We start from the raw sequence: 17510 nt of genomic DNA, 5'->3' as shown, positions 1-17510 counted from the left end.
GTCTACAGGCAAAGTTTTCACTGGTGACATAACTCAAAAGTGGGATGCCGGGTTGAAAGTATTTGTAGTGTATTAAATATTACAACAGCTCTACAGTTCACATCACTGAACACAGGTGTGTTATCATAAAAGATCGACATATTGTAATTCAAGTAATCATTTTATTAGTCTATGTTTTTGTGATTACATTACTGTTTATTACAACGTGTAGTTACATACAGTAGATGCACAATGTTACAGCAATGAGGCCAAATGAGAAGACAAAAAGTGAACAGGATCGCTAAGTTCTGATTAACTTCTTATCGTTCTCATATGAAAACATGGTACACTGTGGATATCTGTTTCTTACACAGCTGAGAAGGGGACGGGCCGTCAGAGAGACACTCGAGGCATTTGTATAGGACATCCTGAGAAAGAGGTATCGTATGGCATGACACTGACCGGTTACTGGTAGTTGGACCTATAGAACTGCAGCTGGTGAAAAGGATGTAAAAGTCTGCCAGAAAATAAAACAAGTGTTTTTTTTTTAATTATCAGTACCGCCGCTAGGGCAAAATGCCGAGGGGGGGGGGGGGGGGGGGGGCAACAAAATGCACAAAGCCAATCCTCATACTTTTCTCCGGGTCTGCTACTTAATAACGAGCTCCTGTGCGTGCGTCCTCGAGTTGCATGTGTGTCCATGTGTATCTGCTCAGAGCTGAAGCACCCCACCCGGTCTAGCAGTGATTTTAAGTGTTATTTAGCATCAACATTAGGACAAATCAAAGTTATCAAAGGGCAAAAGTAGCTGATCTGCATGAGGAACGCGGTGCTCTCATCGGGGGCACAGACATTCATAGAGCAACCAAATGGTCAGCAGCTTCCCGCTAATTTATCAATTGTGTACTAAAAACTTGGAAGTAAAAAAAGGCCATGATTGTTTAATACCCATAATATTCTCCTCGTAACCAAAGGCCTCAACATTTGAACAGATTGACACATGTTGAGGGATGTTTGCAAAGACCGTCCAGGGTTTACTCCTTTCAGTATACAAACGTTTTAACACAAATCCTCAAAATTGCTGATTTATTAAATTATCCATGTTAATTATATTAACTGTATTCAATGCTGATCTCAAGGTTGTAGGTCTGTAGGAGCACTATTGTGCAAAAATTGATCTATGCTGATCTCAAGGTTGTAGGTCTGTAGGAGCACTATTGTGCAAAAAGTGATCTATGTTCTGGTGCTTCTACATGCCCACATAGGGTGAGATCGGATGAACCTGGCTGATGCACAGAGGAAGAGGGACTGAGGGTCCTGCTTTGTGGGGGTATGTTGAATGGCAGTGCCGGTTATTGAGACTTCTCAGCCAGAGTAGCTGTTGCAGCAGCATCAGCCTCTTTCTGTCTCTGATAATCCTCTCTCCACTTGGCTTTCCTCTCCATGTTCTGGCCTGTGAGAGACTCGTGCCTGCCTGCAGCCTGGACCAAAGGATGACACATTTGAGGTGAGATGAGCACCTGAATGAAATGGATGCTCTAGACTAGAGTGTCTTGCACAATCAATGTTGCATTAGTGCTACATATTTTACAATCACACTGTTTTAGTGCACCTTGGTATAATTGTACAAGTTTCTGGAACTGCTAGAGGGATGAAATGGAACACCATTCTCATTTGGTGTTATGATGGTAGTGGGGAGCGCTGTCTAACATGTCAGTTCAAAACCCCCACAGGTGTTAAATTATGGGGCACGACAACGCAAGCGTAAAAAAAAAAGCACGAAATGAGCACGTGCGTGACAATTTCACGGGACCACGCTCGTATAAATACGCTTGCATTTTCAGAAAAGATATTTGGTCTAGAGGGGGAAATAGTGTTTTTTAGTATATATCAATTCGATAAAACATAATATTGATATTATGAGCATAGCCCTAATGAAATGACCCGAGAATATCTCTGTATTCAAAACATTGAGTGAAATGGGCAAATTCTCCTTCTATAGCACTGCCACCCAAGTGTGGAACGCCCTGACATCCCTCAAATAATGCGTCCTTTAAAACAGGCCTGAAAATCCACCTTTCAGCATGCCAAAGGGAGAGGAAATGATTACCCCCCCCCCCCTTAGTCTAGTGACTACCCCCATCACCTTATAATCCCCTTCTTTGTTCCCCAACCAAGACCGCAAGGACTTTTTTTCGGTGATCCCTTTGGAAGTGTGTTTGACTGTACCCTGTACTGATTACATTTCTGTTTGACTGTACCCTGTACTGATTATATCTCTGCCGATAAAGTATTCAATCAATCAATTAATCAATGACATTGTGCACACACAAAATGCATTGTCTAATGTCTATGGTTGACACTCACCTGTTTGCCCAGGACCACCATTATCAGACAACCTGCTAATGTGGCCACCATCATCGCATAGCAGGCTTTCACTCGAACTTTGTTTCTAGCAGCATCAATCATTTCAAACCTGCCCATGTACAAACAAAAGTCAATATCTTCTCAAATACATTAAAAATCATCACAGTATTCACGATGCTAGAAACTTTATTACACCAACGTTTCGGCAAGCAGGTTGCCTTCTTCAGGGTATACATATGATTCCCATGGTAACAAATACTAATACGTTTCAATATTATGAATATGAATAGCTTATTCTGCTAGCAGTTTTACATTTCGTCACTGTTGGGTGGAAACCTTTTATGTTTTCACAGCTTTTCAGGAAATGGCAAAAAAGGACCTGTGTTCCAATGGATCCAGTTAGTAGCCACAAGCTCTTATTAATTATTTTCATTGGTTCAATATAGGGATGCACAATAATTATTGGCCCGATATCAGGCATTATAACATAATTATTGTCCCGATAACATTATCAATAGCTCCAATAATATATTGTATATATATATTATTTATTTTATATATTTTCATAGGGGTGCATACTTAGTTTAGACTAGTCATTGGTTAGACATGGGTTAAGGTGGGAGGTTGACTGGTCTAAACCAAGTACTGTCTAAACTCTAATCTAAGTACTGCACCCATTATTTGTTTCATCTGCTGATTGTATCTGCTGATAAAGCACCCAGCGTGCCATAGGTATGATACTGTATTTGCTTAGGCCACTCACTAGTATGTCTTTTTTTATGTATGAATCTATATTATATTTTCATTATCAGTTATTAGTATCGGTCTTGAGAAGAATGAAGTTATCGATATCGGTATCGTTTAAAAAAAAAAATATATATATATATATATATATATATATATATATATATATATATCGTGATTCGTGCATCCCTAGTTCAATATTTATCAAAACCCACAGAAACACTTACCGGTAACTACATTCAGGTAAAAGATAGTACAATCTCACAATGAGCCGCGTTGTGAGCTTGTAGATTGGTAGGGCATTAATTTATGCATAAACATAAAAAGAGATATGTATCTACCCGACAGCAACAATATATGAGTGTTAATTCAGAATCAACGAAAAGCCAAGTGCCATATCTGTATGCTTTAGGCTTCATTCAAGAGTCATTGAGATTATTGGAGGTGGCAGTGTGTGGTCTGTCGATAATATGAGTGATATGATAATCAGTTGTTTTCATCTAGACAACATTAGTTCTGTCATCTTTTCCCTAATTTCAGGAACCAGGATAATTACCTCCATATCCAAACAGAACTCGTTTGAAATATTGTCTCAAACACCAGCTGCCCCCAGGCCCAGATACGCCATTCAATTACCTAGCTCTGTGCCTATGATGTGACTTAATACAATTTGTAAAGAGCCAATCAGATGCAAGTGCTCATGGGAGGTCTGGTGTAAACAGGAAGTAGCTACTTACGACACAAACTCTGGGATCTGGTCTACTGTCTTGAAGCGTCCAGACCAAAGTAACATCTTCCTATCGTAATTTGATGGTTTATAGCCTGGGAGCTTGAACCCCGAGTGGGGTGCTGGAATAAAAATGTAAAAAAAACAAAAAACAATTGATGAATATACAAATCCAGTACAAACAAACAATTACATACAAATTCCTAACCAAACTGATTGAAGATATGTTTAATTTGATAGGCTCTACTAAGCCATCAGTTCAGTCACTGCACTGCGACTCCACTTCCTGTGTTCCTTATCCTTGGGGGATATACAGAAGAACTTTACCCCAGTTTGTAAAGCTATACAGTATAGCACGGTCTGACGTACAAAAGATAGGTTGAGGAGGGGGGGAAATCCTCTGCAATATAAATTATAATAATACATAATACGCTTTTTTTGAGTACCCAATTTGCTTAAAGCAAAATAAAAAAACTTTATTAGGAATAAACTAGATAAATAAAATAAAAAAGTGTTATGCCCAATGTCTTTCAAATACAAATCTATGTTATATTACTGTACAAAGTAAAACAGTGTCTTGACCACCAAGTGTAATTTCTGTGATTGGATGCGAAGAATAATTATTAAAGTCAAGGAAGGTTTCATCCCTCATCCAGTAAGTGTTCGTACCGTGTGCCGGGACAGCAGGTGGGGGCTCTGGTTTAGCCTCGGTGGGTTTATTGCACAAATTTCTACGGATTCCTCCTGTCTCCACAACCTGTTTGCGCCATTGACCTGTGAAAAAAAGAACAAGAGAATATTTGTGTAAGTAGTGTAAACGTTCGCAGATGCCAAAAAACAATAGTTGAAATTCGACAGACATAGATAGATAGATAGATAGATAGATAGATAGATACTTTTAAGTCTCTGCTTAAAACCCATTTTTTTCGACCTAGCTTTTAATCACAACCCAGTTTAATTTCCAACCTTTTATTTTGAGCACCTCTTACCTTAGTGCCTATTATATTCATAATACCCACTTGACATTTGTGTATTGTTTTTATTTGATTGTATTGCTGTTGCTATATGTTTTTTCTTTTTTCTTGACTTGTACAGCACTTTGGTCGATGACAGTCGTTTTTAAATGTGCTTTATAAATAAAGTTTGATTTGTTAGATAGATAGATAGATAGATAGATAGATAGATAGATAAACACTACATTTAAGGAAGTGGCGAGAACAGGCAACAGTTTCTAGCCACATCCTCCCAAAATTAAAACTATGAACGCCAGTCTTCTAGAGAGTGAAAGAATAATCCACTAGAGAACAACAATCAGGTCAGGTCTATTTGTATTGGTGTATTTATTTGGCACTGGCAGTGTACCATTACATTATCCATGATTCCAAACAAAACCATGTGCCCAAGATGGGCACGCTGCTATTAAAGATACAGTTGGCACATCGTGTACAGTATAGTAGCTGCTAGTCAAGTGTAAACACTGTGCCAAGCCCCCCATGCCACATACCAAAACAGAACGCTGAAAATAAAGAACTACACAATACGAACCCATCAAGTTGCCAATGACATTCCGAGATTTGAAGAAATTCATGTTTGTGGAGGTTATAATCTCAGCCAAGTAGTTTATTACGATGCCATGAAACCAAGCCGTGTGGAAGTTGGAACCACTGGAGAGGATCAGACCGGCGTTATGTGTGTTCTGTTGAAAGTCAAGCTGCTGCTGCTGCTGTGCTTCCGACACTTACCCATAGAGGGCACTTACCATAATACATAACGAACAGGACCCCCTGGGATAAAGCAAGGCAGCCATGCCGAACCATGTGCCTGATCAAAATGCATGAAGACATTGCTATTTTTACCTCAACTATCAACCCCCATACTGTTAGCTTGCTGCGTATTATAGGAAATTGTATGATATTATCATATTCATTAATTTGTTTATTTTTTTAGCTATTATTGCTCTGTTTTTGTATTAATTAATTCAACAATTTAATGTATGTGTAATGTTTATATTAGGGTTTTAAATATAAATACGTCATCTTAACTTGAATTATGTTCCGATGAATGAAAATCGGCATCATGCATCATGTCGAACAACTTTCGCAGAGAGAGGACCTCGGCTCGCAGTCCAGTATGGCGGCGCCCGGTGGAACTTTAAACTGTGAGGACTTTTCAATGTTTCAGGTAAATTGCGTCGCAGTATATTTTCGTTTCCATCGGTGTAAATGTTCATTGAGATGACACTCATCCGATTCGAAACATGACGGGATTGTATTGGAAATGTAATCCATTCTTGACTTGTTGAGGGCAATGAACTGAATGAGTGACCCCTTCTGTCTCACACCCATCGAGTTCAATGTACGAGGTTGTATAAGGTCTTATGTTTTGCTAGGGAATGGTTGTTACCTTCCCCAACGACCACCATGACACGTGACAGAATTAAGAGTTTCAAAAAGTATTGCATAACTCACTAAACTCAGTATCATAAAACAGTTTCTCATACTTTAGTCGTCTCATCATGTTTAAAATCTGTTATTCCACTATAAATGTATGGCACTAGCTCGGGTGGTTCCAGCTGTGAAAATTGTAAAAAGGAACATTGCAGGCTCCCCATTATTTTCTAACTACCGTTTAGGACTGGAACCCCCTTTGGGGTAGTTGAACTTGTTGCTATGTACAGTATTCTTTTGTTGTCATTTTTGAATAATTATTTGAAGGTTTTCAGAAAACTTAGGTCAGGATTTAGAAGGCGTTTTTAGAATCGGCATCAGTTCTAAATGGGTTCAAATTAAATCTACACCTGTACATGTTTTATGGAGGGACATTTATCTTATTTTTCACACAAGAAAGAAAGCTTCTCGTAACCTGAGTTTACTCTTTGAAAGATTAGTTTGACTTGAGTCTTGGCAGTTGGCAGTCATTAATGATGACCTTTTGTAGGTTTCATAACTGGTTCAATTTGTATGCTGATTGTCATTCTGTCCATCTATGCTTCCATAAGGAGGTCTTGAAGGTGATGCGTACCATAGATGACCGCATTGTCTATACCCTTAACACCACAGTGCCCACAGTCTCCTTCTCGGGCAAAGTGGATGCCATGCAGACATGCAAACAACTCTATGAATCGGTATGTATGATTTATGTCATCAGGATTGATTTGTCTAAAGGGGCATGGTGGCACAGTTGGTAGTGCTGTCGCCTCACAGCTAGAAGCCAAGGTCCTGGGTTCGATTCCCGCTCGGGACGCTGTGGGTCCTGGCGGCGTGTTTCCTCCTCCGCGTCATCAGTGCCCATACCCGAAGGCGCGGTTGGCGAAAGGGCCTTTCTGTGTGGAGTAAAGTTTGCATGTTCTCCCCGTGTCCCCTAGCGTAGGTACCCTCACAAAAAACATGCAGTAATCCTGGTCACTAAACTGCCTCCCCCTGGCCAGGAATAACGTGTTCCCTTCCATGCGCTACGTCCAACCAGGGAAACTCCCCCTTGTCAGGTGTAAAGGAGCAACTTGGACACTCAGGCATGAAGGAAGCATGAGTTCAAGTCCGTTGCTCTCCCCTTGTCCACCATACATGGGGACTAGGTTGGTGGAGGGTGTGTAGAGCCCAGGATCACAGTAGATGATTGACACAGGGGTGAAAAATGGGTTACAAAATTGTGGGATAAAGAATATATATTTAAAAAAAAAGGATTGATTTGTCTTCTAGGATGTTGTATATTATGTCTGAGTTCTTATGTTGTTGCTGCTGCCTTCCAGCATAATATGTAGCCCCTTTTGGGATCCTTACCGTTTCTGAAGTTTGGCCAACGGTAGGGTCCCTGAGTAGTTCTTCCACTCTCCATGGGAGACAGATGTACATACATAGCCTCCATTCACGCCGTGCTGCGCTCCGCTTGAGTGTTGGTGAGATGTTTCAAAGATGCATAAAACGGCTATAGGAGACCGCTGCAATGTGTATGAAATGGCATTAAGCGCCGATGCCGTTAAGTATTTTTAATCTTTTTTTTTAAGTTTTGGCTGCTCTGAAATTCTCTCTTCCTCACTTCCTTGACTTCCCATTGTACCACCTCCCGCACCGAGACCATAGAGCTATAACCGAGACTGGCTAGCTGCGCGTCCTAGTTACTGTCTCTGATTGTCCGACCGTGTACATGCAGGATGTTTATAATGCTGTTGTGTCGTGGGAGGCAGGACACCTCAGACGAGCCCTCCATCGTCGCCTCCAGCAGGATGTCATGTTTGCCTTATCTGTAATGCTGCATAGGCCTACTAAAATACATACATTGATTTTACTTGCATATTATCTTAATAATAATGTTTGTCAGTTTTTAAGTGTTTTTGTCCCCCCGTGGCCGTGGGTGGCCTGTGGCGGCAGGGGGTATTTTTGCCTTCCCTAAAATGTCATTCCTGCATACGCCACTGATCCTAACCTTATTCCTAAATGTAACCTCAGTAAAACTATGCCTAAACCTAACCTTATTCCTAACCTTAACCTCAGTTAAACAAACACAAGAATACAAGAACCGCTGTAGGCGAGTATGTTTTGCATTCTGGTTACCCACATACTATAGAGCTTCGCAGTCCCGCTCCCTTTCATGATGATGCCAGGCCCAGGAAATTGATTCCCAATGCATTTTTCCCATAGACATTTTTAAAAAGTATTTATTTAAAGACGGTTTCGCCGCGGACAAAGCCAACTCGAGTTGTGACAACTCATGACAATATTTTGGACCAAACAAATAATTACAAAGAAGAAAAACAACAAAAAATGTGTTTTGACCTGCCGTTTTTTCTTCTTTCTAATTATTTGTTCGGCCCAATTTGTTTTGTTTGTTGTCATGATTTGTCACAACTCGAGTTGGCGTTGTACGACGCTTAAAAGGTCTTTAAATAAATACTTTTTGAAAAGTCAGAGGAAAACAGGGAATCAATTCCTGGGCCCTGGTAGGGGGCGGGACTGCGACGCTCTATACTCCCTATTCACCCTACACTAAATATCTTAGTCGTTTTACAAGCTCATCACAACCTTGTTGATCTGCTAATTTTGCCAAATGTTCACCCCAGAGTATACTAGGGAACTAGGACGCTCAAGTGGATAAGGATTGTTTTCCATGTACCTTGCAGATGATGGAGGCACATCTGAGCAGAGACAAAGCTATCAAGACGTGCATAGCCCAAACATCGGAGGTGGTGGGGCAGCTGCGTGAAAAAAGAGCAAAAGACAACGAAAATCTTGCACTTAACAAACAACTCAGGAAAGAGCAGACCAAGGTAATTCATCGTCTTCACACTAGAGGGCACCAAACACCACACATCTAAGATGTAAGACAGTAGAGAGAAAGGACAACTTTCTGGGGCTCATTGGTAGCTATGGATTGGGGCGCAATTCACGCAAGCCTTTGATTGCTCTACATGGCATGTTTAAGCAATCCTGAAATTCCACAAATTATTGACCTAATCCAATTCCACATCACATAACAGAGGGGTATTTTGGCATTTTCATTAAAAAAAGAATAAAGGTTGTCTGGTGGCTCAGCCAAGTTAGTGCACAGTGAGGATGTGGGTTTGAATACACTTTGTCTTGTCTTGTCTCACATGTCTCTCCTTGGTTTCCTGTCTCTTTACACTTAACTGAAATAAAACATTTCCCTAAAATAAAATGTATTTTATATATATCATAGTTTTGCTTTTGGTGGGAGTAACAAATTATGTGATATATCATCTGTTCCTCCAGTTAAAACTCATGCAGTCAGAGCTGAATGTTGAAGAAGTTGTCAATGACAGGAGCCTGAAGGTAAGAGCATAGTATCTGTTGAAGATATACTGTACATGTTGCTCATTAGTGACTTTAAGCAACGACTGCTACGGCAGTCAGCTCCGGCAACTGGAAATGAATCAGTGCTCGATACATAAACCTGCTCTCCGTCGCAGCCCTTTCTACTACGGCAGAACGTACACTTCTACAACGCCATGTCATAACCATGTTTATTGAAATTAAAGCATACATTTACACCGATTGCTCCATCACCTCTCTTATGCTGTGTAGTGTGTTGGCATGCTCTGAATGAAGAAATAACACTAATAGGCTACCATGTCATATTAACCATGTTTATTACGGTTTTAGAATAACACGGATTGCTCCAGCACCTTCCTCTTTCCACTGCTGATCATGTCCAGCGCATGTAATAATTAAGCAATGTCGGCAAGTTAGCTGACACGCGACGGGGTGTTTTAAAAGAAAAAAGTGTTTGTTTGACACATGCTGGTCAGTGGTCACCATGGGAACCAATGTCGCCGTCGCCGACGGCTGTTTGCTTAACAATTTTGACAGCTACGGCAATTGCGTCACAGTCGCCGTACTGAAAACAGTCGTTGCTTAAAGTCCCTAATATCAAAGTGAGGGAAAACCTGCACAATCCTGTAATTGTCACCAACCGGTAATGACAGACTAGAAGAAGGAAGACAGTTCCTACAGACGCGCACTGGTCTGTAGCTCCCAGAAGCACTTTATTTAGAGGTACAACGTTTTGACCCGCGTGAGTCTTCATGAGGTATGGTCAACATACACAAAGTAGGCACGTTACATGCAACAGCATAGGGCGAGTCACAATGAACAACAGCTGTTTTGCAATGCATGGACAAAATGACTTTCACACCACCCGATCTACAGGCTGCATTGGATAATGTCAAGCCAAGGACTAGTAGAGTAAGTAGTTATGATCAGACACAATTCTTCCTTTTGACCAAGCTTGTAATAATAATGTAATACCTTCATTATAGATAGACTAGCATTTTCTTGCCTCCACCAATAGTGTTGGACAGGGATTATGTTTTAGCTCCATTCCATTTGTCTGTTATCAAAATAACTACCGAATGGTCAGATTGTCATGAAAGTTGGTGAGAATTATCAGTAGGCTGCTCAGAAGATTCTGATTCTTTGTTCATTGTTGCAAAATCAAACGTTTGGGTAGCAGTGTGCACAAGGAGATGGATCGTGGATTGCGATAACTAATTTCCACCTGTTCGTCCCCATTTTGGGCATGTCATTACACCGGTAGTCAATAGTGAAAATGGCAGATCTACAAGCTCACTGCGCATCGCAATTTGACATGTTGTGAGGTTGTAGCTCAGCTATTTTAGCTGGGTAACATTGATTTGTGATCAGACATTGATTGCATTTGTATTTATTTTCATCCAGGTGTTCAGTGAAAGGTGCCGTATCCACTATACGCCTCCTAAGGTGAATTGAACTGTTGTCTGTTGTGGCTGATAAGAAGAAGTGCTTCCATCAGGAGGCTGTATCATGACATATCATCATGAAACTGTGACTTGCCTCTGTGCTCTGACACCAGGACATTTGTCAGCCAGCCAACTGTAACCTTTCCCCACACTCAAACCATTGGGACCAGTGTGTGGTGTTAGCGCGTTAATGTGAGACCACTCCTGTAGAACAGTCATTTCTGCGTTTCCTTTCTGAAATTGTATAAAAAAAAGACTGCATTTTTAAAAGAAAAGTATAATGAAGTGTTTTTCAGTGGCTCTTGTCTGTGGTTTAAATGTATTAAGTTGATTAAAAGTAAATCCATATTATATTCCCAACAGAAAATACAAGCATCATGGTAGAGTTTCATCCACATCACTGCTTTTAGTTTCGTATGAGGCGAGTTTGCACTTTGTTTGCCATTATATATATGTTGTTCCTTAATTTTGCCATTACTATCCAAACGCATGCTAAACCTTACTTGATTTGTCTTCCAAGAGAGTCATAATCACCTGATGTTAAGAGTTAAGGTAAGGATAACAAAATCTCCCAACTACACAGGCTTTAGTGTGCACTGCAGCTAAAACTAGATTAAAAAGTGCCCGTCGGGGCACAGGTCTCCACCAGGGCAGGTTAGGTTGTGGCCTCCTCGTGGCGCTATAATAGGCCAATGCGAAAATGGTGCCATTGAAAGGCTGGGATATGTTCCTCAGCCTAGTAGGAAAGTGTGTGTGAAAGATTTCAAGTAAATTGCATGCTGCGTTCATGATTTGAGGCTTTTTGTTCAAAACGGAACTTTGAAAGCCAATGTTGGCCAATGAGGATGGAATTTGTGGGATATTTGGACAATCTGGATCAGGACTCGGAGTAATAGCAAAAAATGTGTTTTTCAAAAGTCGCCCTGGTGGCGCTATAACAGGCCGTTCTGGAACATTTGGGGCAGAGGTTCATCATTGGCATCCAGGGAGTGTGTGCAAAATCTGGCATCGACCGGGTTAACGGTGCCGGAGATTAGCTGGTAACAGACAGACGGACACACACACGGACGGTGTGCAAAACATACTCTCTAACTGGATTGGCTATTTGTGTGCAGCATTGTATAACAAAGTATAAAATTGTGTTTAAGTGGTAAATCATACTAATCTATTTAGTTTATTATTTTTTTAATTTTTTATCCATTCGCCATGTCAATTCGTTGATATATGCTTCTCGATTATCCGATTTATCAAAAAAGTAACCGGTAGAATAATCGCCGAAAGAAAGTAATCGATAGTTGCAGCCCTGGTTTATTATTGCTGAGAGATTCAGCCACAAAGAGTGCTCAACTGACTAATGTTGCAGATTTTTTTTTAATGGGGCAAAAGTGCACTTTTGATGACTTATGCTCGAGCATTGGTGCGGTAGGAAAGACAGAAGAGTAACTCTTCCTCAAGTGACTAATGTAAATGCAGGATGTGATCAGACATTGTCAGCAAGAACAGTCCGTCGACTGCGATACTTGCAGTGTATAAACTCCTCATTACAAACATTTGAGGGTTCACTCTGGTGCAAAATCTAGAGACACTGTTCTGGTTATATGCGTGTTAACAATGCCTACAGTGAGGCAGTCCAGTGCGTCTGTCATTTCATTAGCATAGTTTTTTATGCCTTCAAACAGCTATTTTTGACTACTCCGAACAAGAACTCTCTCAGGCAGCTCATGCATCCTAACACTTGACTAAAACACTGTTGGGTTTCCTTTAATTTGTCACTAGTTTGTATACATGTGGCTTACAGTGGACATTTCGGATCAAGTTGCTGAGATGTGCCAAAGCTGGTGAGTGGATAAAATCTCCAATAACAAGTTACATTGCTGTTTGTTTCAGTCAGCTGATTTGGTGAGAATACCACTAATTTCCAGTTTTGGAGCTTCCACTAAACAAGAAAAGGGGCATGAGTCATCAGGTCTGGCCTGATGACTAATCTGTCAGCTGCCTTTGATTTGAGTAGCCATTGCTAAAGAGTCATGTAAACAGGTTCACGGATCAACGGTATATGTATTTTGGGATTAATATGGTTACATTTTGGCTGCTGATAATCATAATTTACCCGTTTTATGACGTTGCAATAGGGCCAACCTAGGCACCAAACGGGCGTGGTAGTGAGTCATTCACTGCAGGACACATGAATACACAATGAATGACTGAGACTTTTAGATTTAGCTGACACATCATCTTTCACTTTGAATGGTTGACACCCAGCGACACACTGGATACATTGTACAGTATGCCCCCACTCATTTTTTGTATCCCAGGCAACCATAAAAACAAACATTTTGTTTTGAAACATGACACATTTCTTTCATGCTTTTTTATTTTTTTTATTAAATCAGTAACAAAACCGGTTTATCCCACTTGATGACATTTATCAAGTGACAGTAAAACCTTGTATGGAATGAGATTCAAAGTTAACATGGCTGAAAATAGTGTAGTACAACGATCCAGATATAGAGGATTATGAGAATTGAGAAGTGACTTGTAGGCTGGAGTTTAAAAATATTCAATGTCGTCATGGTGGGCCTTGGACTCCTGGACACTGTGTAAACTCAGTTTGTCTCCTGCATGCGGGAGAGTTTTATACACACGGATATGAACGTGATCTTCTTCACCAACATGAACCTACAGGAGAGATAAGAGGACAAGACAATTATATTAACAATGTGTCCCTACTCCCTATAGAACAAAGATCCCATGTGGTTGGGCTCCAGGTATTTCTCCATCATTTTAAGGCAATTGAATGTAAGATTAGCCATTAAATTGCCTTAAAATGATGAGACATGAGTCTGTGGGTGTCCTAATGGGAACATCAACATGAATGGACAGGACTAATACAATATATTCTCAACTAAAGAAAGTAAGTAAGTATAGGCAAATTACTTTTACTCCACTACAATTATTTGAAAACTCATTACTAGTTACTCTGTAGATTTTTTTTTTTAATATGCTATTTTCAAAAGATTGTACTTTTACTTACTCAAGTACATGTTTATTTGGTTACTTTTGACAGTATTTCTACATTGCAGTATCGATACTTTTAGTAGGGGGAGAAAAAGTACTTTTTCCATCACTGGAATTACACGAACCACTATATCTGACTGATTCTGATCATTACCTTGATGAAGTAGTTCGTTCCAGCTACAAGCTGGGTCTTGTAGGTCTTGGCTTGGAAAACGTCGTAGGTCTTCCCCGTTTTCCCCTGTACGTGCGACTTCATCTGTACGATGTAAACAATACACTGGGTCAAAACAAAACCTTTGTAGCCTAGCCTCATTTGGCCATGTCATTCGAATGAAATATTCTGTTAATATTTATATCTACTCACATCGTCACAAATCTTTTGAACATCTTCATCTGCATTCTTTACATCCCCGATTCCTCCACACATAGGCATTGTGACAATGTATGCAACAGCGGACAACAACTACGGAATGTAAAATGTGTTTGACAGTGAACTCTCAGCTGATTTTTCAGTTTTCACTTCAGTGGCGAGGGTGGATCATGTGACCCTGTTTTGGACCATACCATCCAGCCCGAGGACGAGGGGGACCAAGGAAGTGGGTTTGTTCCTTATACTCTAAGGTTTGTTCTAATAAGCTGTGCCAAAATTGCTTCACTGTTTCACGTGCTTCCCTTATGGTGCTTCCCCACTCCCCACTGTCCCCAATTCTCCCCATAGACATATCTATGGTTCTCCCTACCTACATGTTAGTGCCCCCTAATGGACATGAAAATTATCACAATTATTTCATTTTCCAAGTCTGTCTGTGATAGATAGATAGATAGATAGTAGAGTTTGGAGTCTACCAGGTAATTAATGATATGGTCTCACTCACAGTGGTAACCTTAACGACTAGGACTCACAACTATTTACTGGATAACTATGGCAGACTATCCAACCAATTATATGATGTGAAAGCCTTCTTTACCAAATGGATGGATTGATGTACAGTACTACTGTACTACACACACTATGATGATGACAAGCTTGGATCAGGGTGGCACAGCATTATGCTCCTGCTGTGTGCTGTTTATCTGTTGATTGAACAGGTTAATATGACCAGCTGATATATATATATATATATATATGACAGGTCACGGTGTGACATGCTGAAAGCCCATAAAGTCTTGCTCTTGCACAACTAACTGTATGCATTTGATAAAAAGGTCATTGTCTACACCATTCTTGCTCTTGTCCTTGCACTGTTAAAAGGTAAGTCTGTTGATTTTCATCATGTTATTTTGTTGACACTTAACAACCTCATGTCCATAAAAAGGTCATGTCTACAACGCTATAAGTAAACTCACATAATGTATTAATTTCATGACTTTTGTTGTAGTGGACCACAATGGGAAAACACGATATTAGCCGTCTGACAGTCACAGTTGTGTCAGTTCTACTCTTTATCAATACTGTGGCATTCAACGCACTGGCAGGAGGTGGAATATGTAAGTACGAGTTTTGTTACTGTTGATAATACTTTTCTTGGCTATACATTAACTATACCAACTACTAGACGTAGACATAGCACTCTATCGTGTATACTCATAGTTTCATTGTACAGATATTCTAATGTTAGACAGATGTCAGGTTCTTGGCTTACTTATTATTTTTTATTACAATTTGAATGTATTTTAGGTATTACTATGTAATGTGCTTGCTTACTGTAAAGTCTGTAAGTTGCTCTTGGTCTAGTCTCTAGGCTCTGGTCTGGTCTAGTCTGCTAAATGCCTAAGTTATTAAGGTAAATTGTATTATTACAATTGCAATTTGTATCATTTGTTTCTTTAGATCCCTTTTCGAAAACCACTGGGAACATATCAGATACATTTGTCACAGAGTTCACACCTGCAGGGTGGACCTTCTCCATTTGGTCTATCATCTACATCTGGCTCACTTTAATGTTACTTTACTTTCTCTCTGGCCTCAGAAAGTAAGAACCTGCATGCATAGGCTATTTAAACACTTACAATATATTCATGCCTAGGGCTGGGCACGATTATTTCTAACTTTTGCTTCGATTATGATTAGCCCATTGTGTTATAAAACGACCTGTGTGTGTGTGTGTGTGTGTGTGTGTGTGTGTTCGATAGCGGGATAGACTCACAATTGTTCACAGTATTGAAGGCTTGGTGACCCTGGTCTCCAAGGAGATGACATTAGTTCCCTAGGAGACGCTTACAGTTTGGCACCACAGTTGACCAATGACGGTGGCGGAAACCAACGTTCTGTGTATAAATCTCTGTACTTTCGGTACGTCAGAAAACTGATGCTTGTAAGATATTTTCTCAGAATAAACCCTTTCATAATTAACTTTTAATGGAGGAATTTGCATCTCTTAATTGGTTTAATTAAAAACAGACAGTGAGCTGTTATTTTTTTTTACATAGTATCAAGTTAAGACTGACAGGAAAGAGGGAGAGAGAAAAGGTCGTCATGAACGGGACTCGAACATGCAACGTGCGGTCAGGCCAAAGCCTATATGTGGCATACTCCTGGACCACTTGGCCAGTGGGTGCCCCACAGTGAGAACATAGAGAATTTAAAGCTTTCAGTGAAAATAGCAGATATACACGTGTAGATCTGCTATTTTCACCATTTTTTTCGTCACTGTACAATGAAGTATAGTATAGGATCAAGTGGTTAGATTTAGTATATTATAAAATAAAATAGTGTTGATTCATTGATTATATAAGAAATAAAAACAGTATATAAGTTTCGATATACAGTATTTGCCCAGCCCTATTCATGCCTTGATAATTACAAATGTATATATTTTTGTCTTATATGGTGTGGTGAGGCAATATTATATACTGATATTCTCTATTCTCTATTTGTCTCCAGGAATGCATATGGTTATGTTTACTGCAGTCCTCCAGTTCTGTCACATGGATTCTTTATTACCTGGTGTTTGAACATGGGCTTCAATGTAGGATGGCTGTTTCTCTTCGACAGAGGGTGCTTTTCCACTGTTCTGTGTACTGCACTGTTTCCCAAACGTTGCGGACCAATTTGTATCGGTCACGACTAGTAAATATATATATTAAAAAAAAACTTTCCTAAAATACACACACACACACACACACACACACACACACACACACACACACACACACACACACACACATATATATCATTTATAAAGTCTAAACAAAAACATCACAAAAGTTAATCAATTAAAAATGATTCCAACTTTTTCAAAAGTATTTCATAAATAAATAAATAAAAAGTTGAAGTAGTGAAAATAGAAGATCTACAAGCTCACAAAGCAGCCACAAATTGACACACTGGGAGCTTGTAGATATTTTCAGTAGTTTTGGTTCCAGGCAAACGTCTAATTTCTCTTTTAGGTCATGAGCTAAGGTTTGGGAACCACTGGATACTGTATATGATTTCTTTGGCAT

At 39.9% G+C, this 17510-nt stretch overlaps 3 protein-coding genes across 3 annotated transcripts; 1 reads left to right on the top strand and 2 right to left on the bottom strand.

The window, feature by feature from the left end:
• Window positions 1–147: 147 nt before the first annotated feature.
• fam162a (family with sequence similarity 162 member A) lies at window positions 148–5534 on the bottom strand. Its single transcript, XM_080794026.1, has 5 exons — window positions 5363–5534; window positions 4487–4591; window positions 3828–3939; window positions 2347–2455; window positions 148–1460 (listed from the first exon to the last, which is right to left on the bottom strand). Exons 1-5 carry the CDS (start codon window positions 5403–5405, stop codon window positions 1332–1334), a joined length of 498 nt encoding a protein of 165 aa, XP_080650152.1. The 5' UTR covers window positions 5406–5534; the 3' UTR covers window positions 148–1331.
• Window positions 5535–5918: 384 nt separating this feature from the next.
• On the top strand, window positions 5919–11693 carry mix23 (mitochondrial matrix import factor 23). The gene is made up of 5 exons (XM_080793415.1): window positions 5919–5998; window positions 6816–6941; window positions 8934–9080; window positions 9544–9603; window positions 11008–11693. The coding sequence occupies exons 1-5, from the start codon at window positions 5948–5950 to the stop codon at window positions 11056–11058; spliced, it is 435 nt and encodes a 144-aa protein (XP_080649541.1). The 5' UTR covers window positions 5919–5947; the 3' UTR covers window positions 11059–11693.
• A 1751-nt stretch (window positions 11694–13444) lies between these two features.
• On the bottom strand, window positions 13445–14597 carry LOC308336365 (cystatin-B-like). The gene is made up of 3 exons (XM_080793724.1): window positions 14431–14597; window positions 14221–14322; window positions 13445–13727 (listed from the first exon to the last, which is right to left on the bottom strand). Exons 1-3 carry the CDS (start codon window positions 14497–14499, stop codon window positions 13599–13601), a joined length of 300 nt encoding a protein of 99 aa, XP_080649850.1. The 5' UTR covers window positions 14500–14597; the 3' UTR covers window positions 13445–13598.
• Window positions 14598–17510: the final 2913 nt, after the last annotated feature.

This window comes from Protomyctophum bolini (genome assembly GCF_963924005.1).
Source record: "Protomyctophum bolini genome assembly, chromosome: 21".
NCBI lineage: Eukaryota > Metazoa > Chordata > Actinopteri > Myctophiformes > Myctophidae > Protomyctophum > Protomyctophum bolini.
This window is presented reverse-complemented; position numbering and strand designations above follow the sequence as displayed.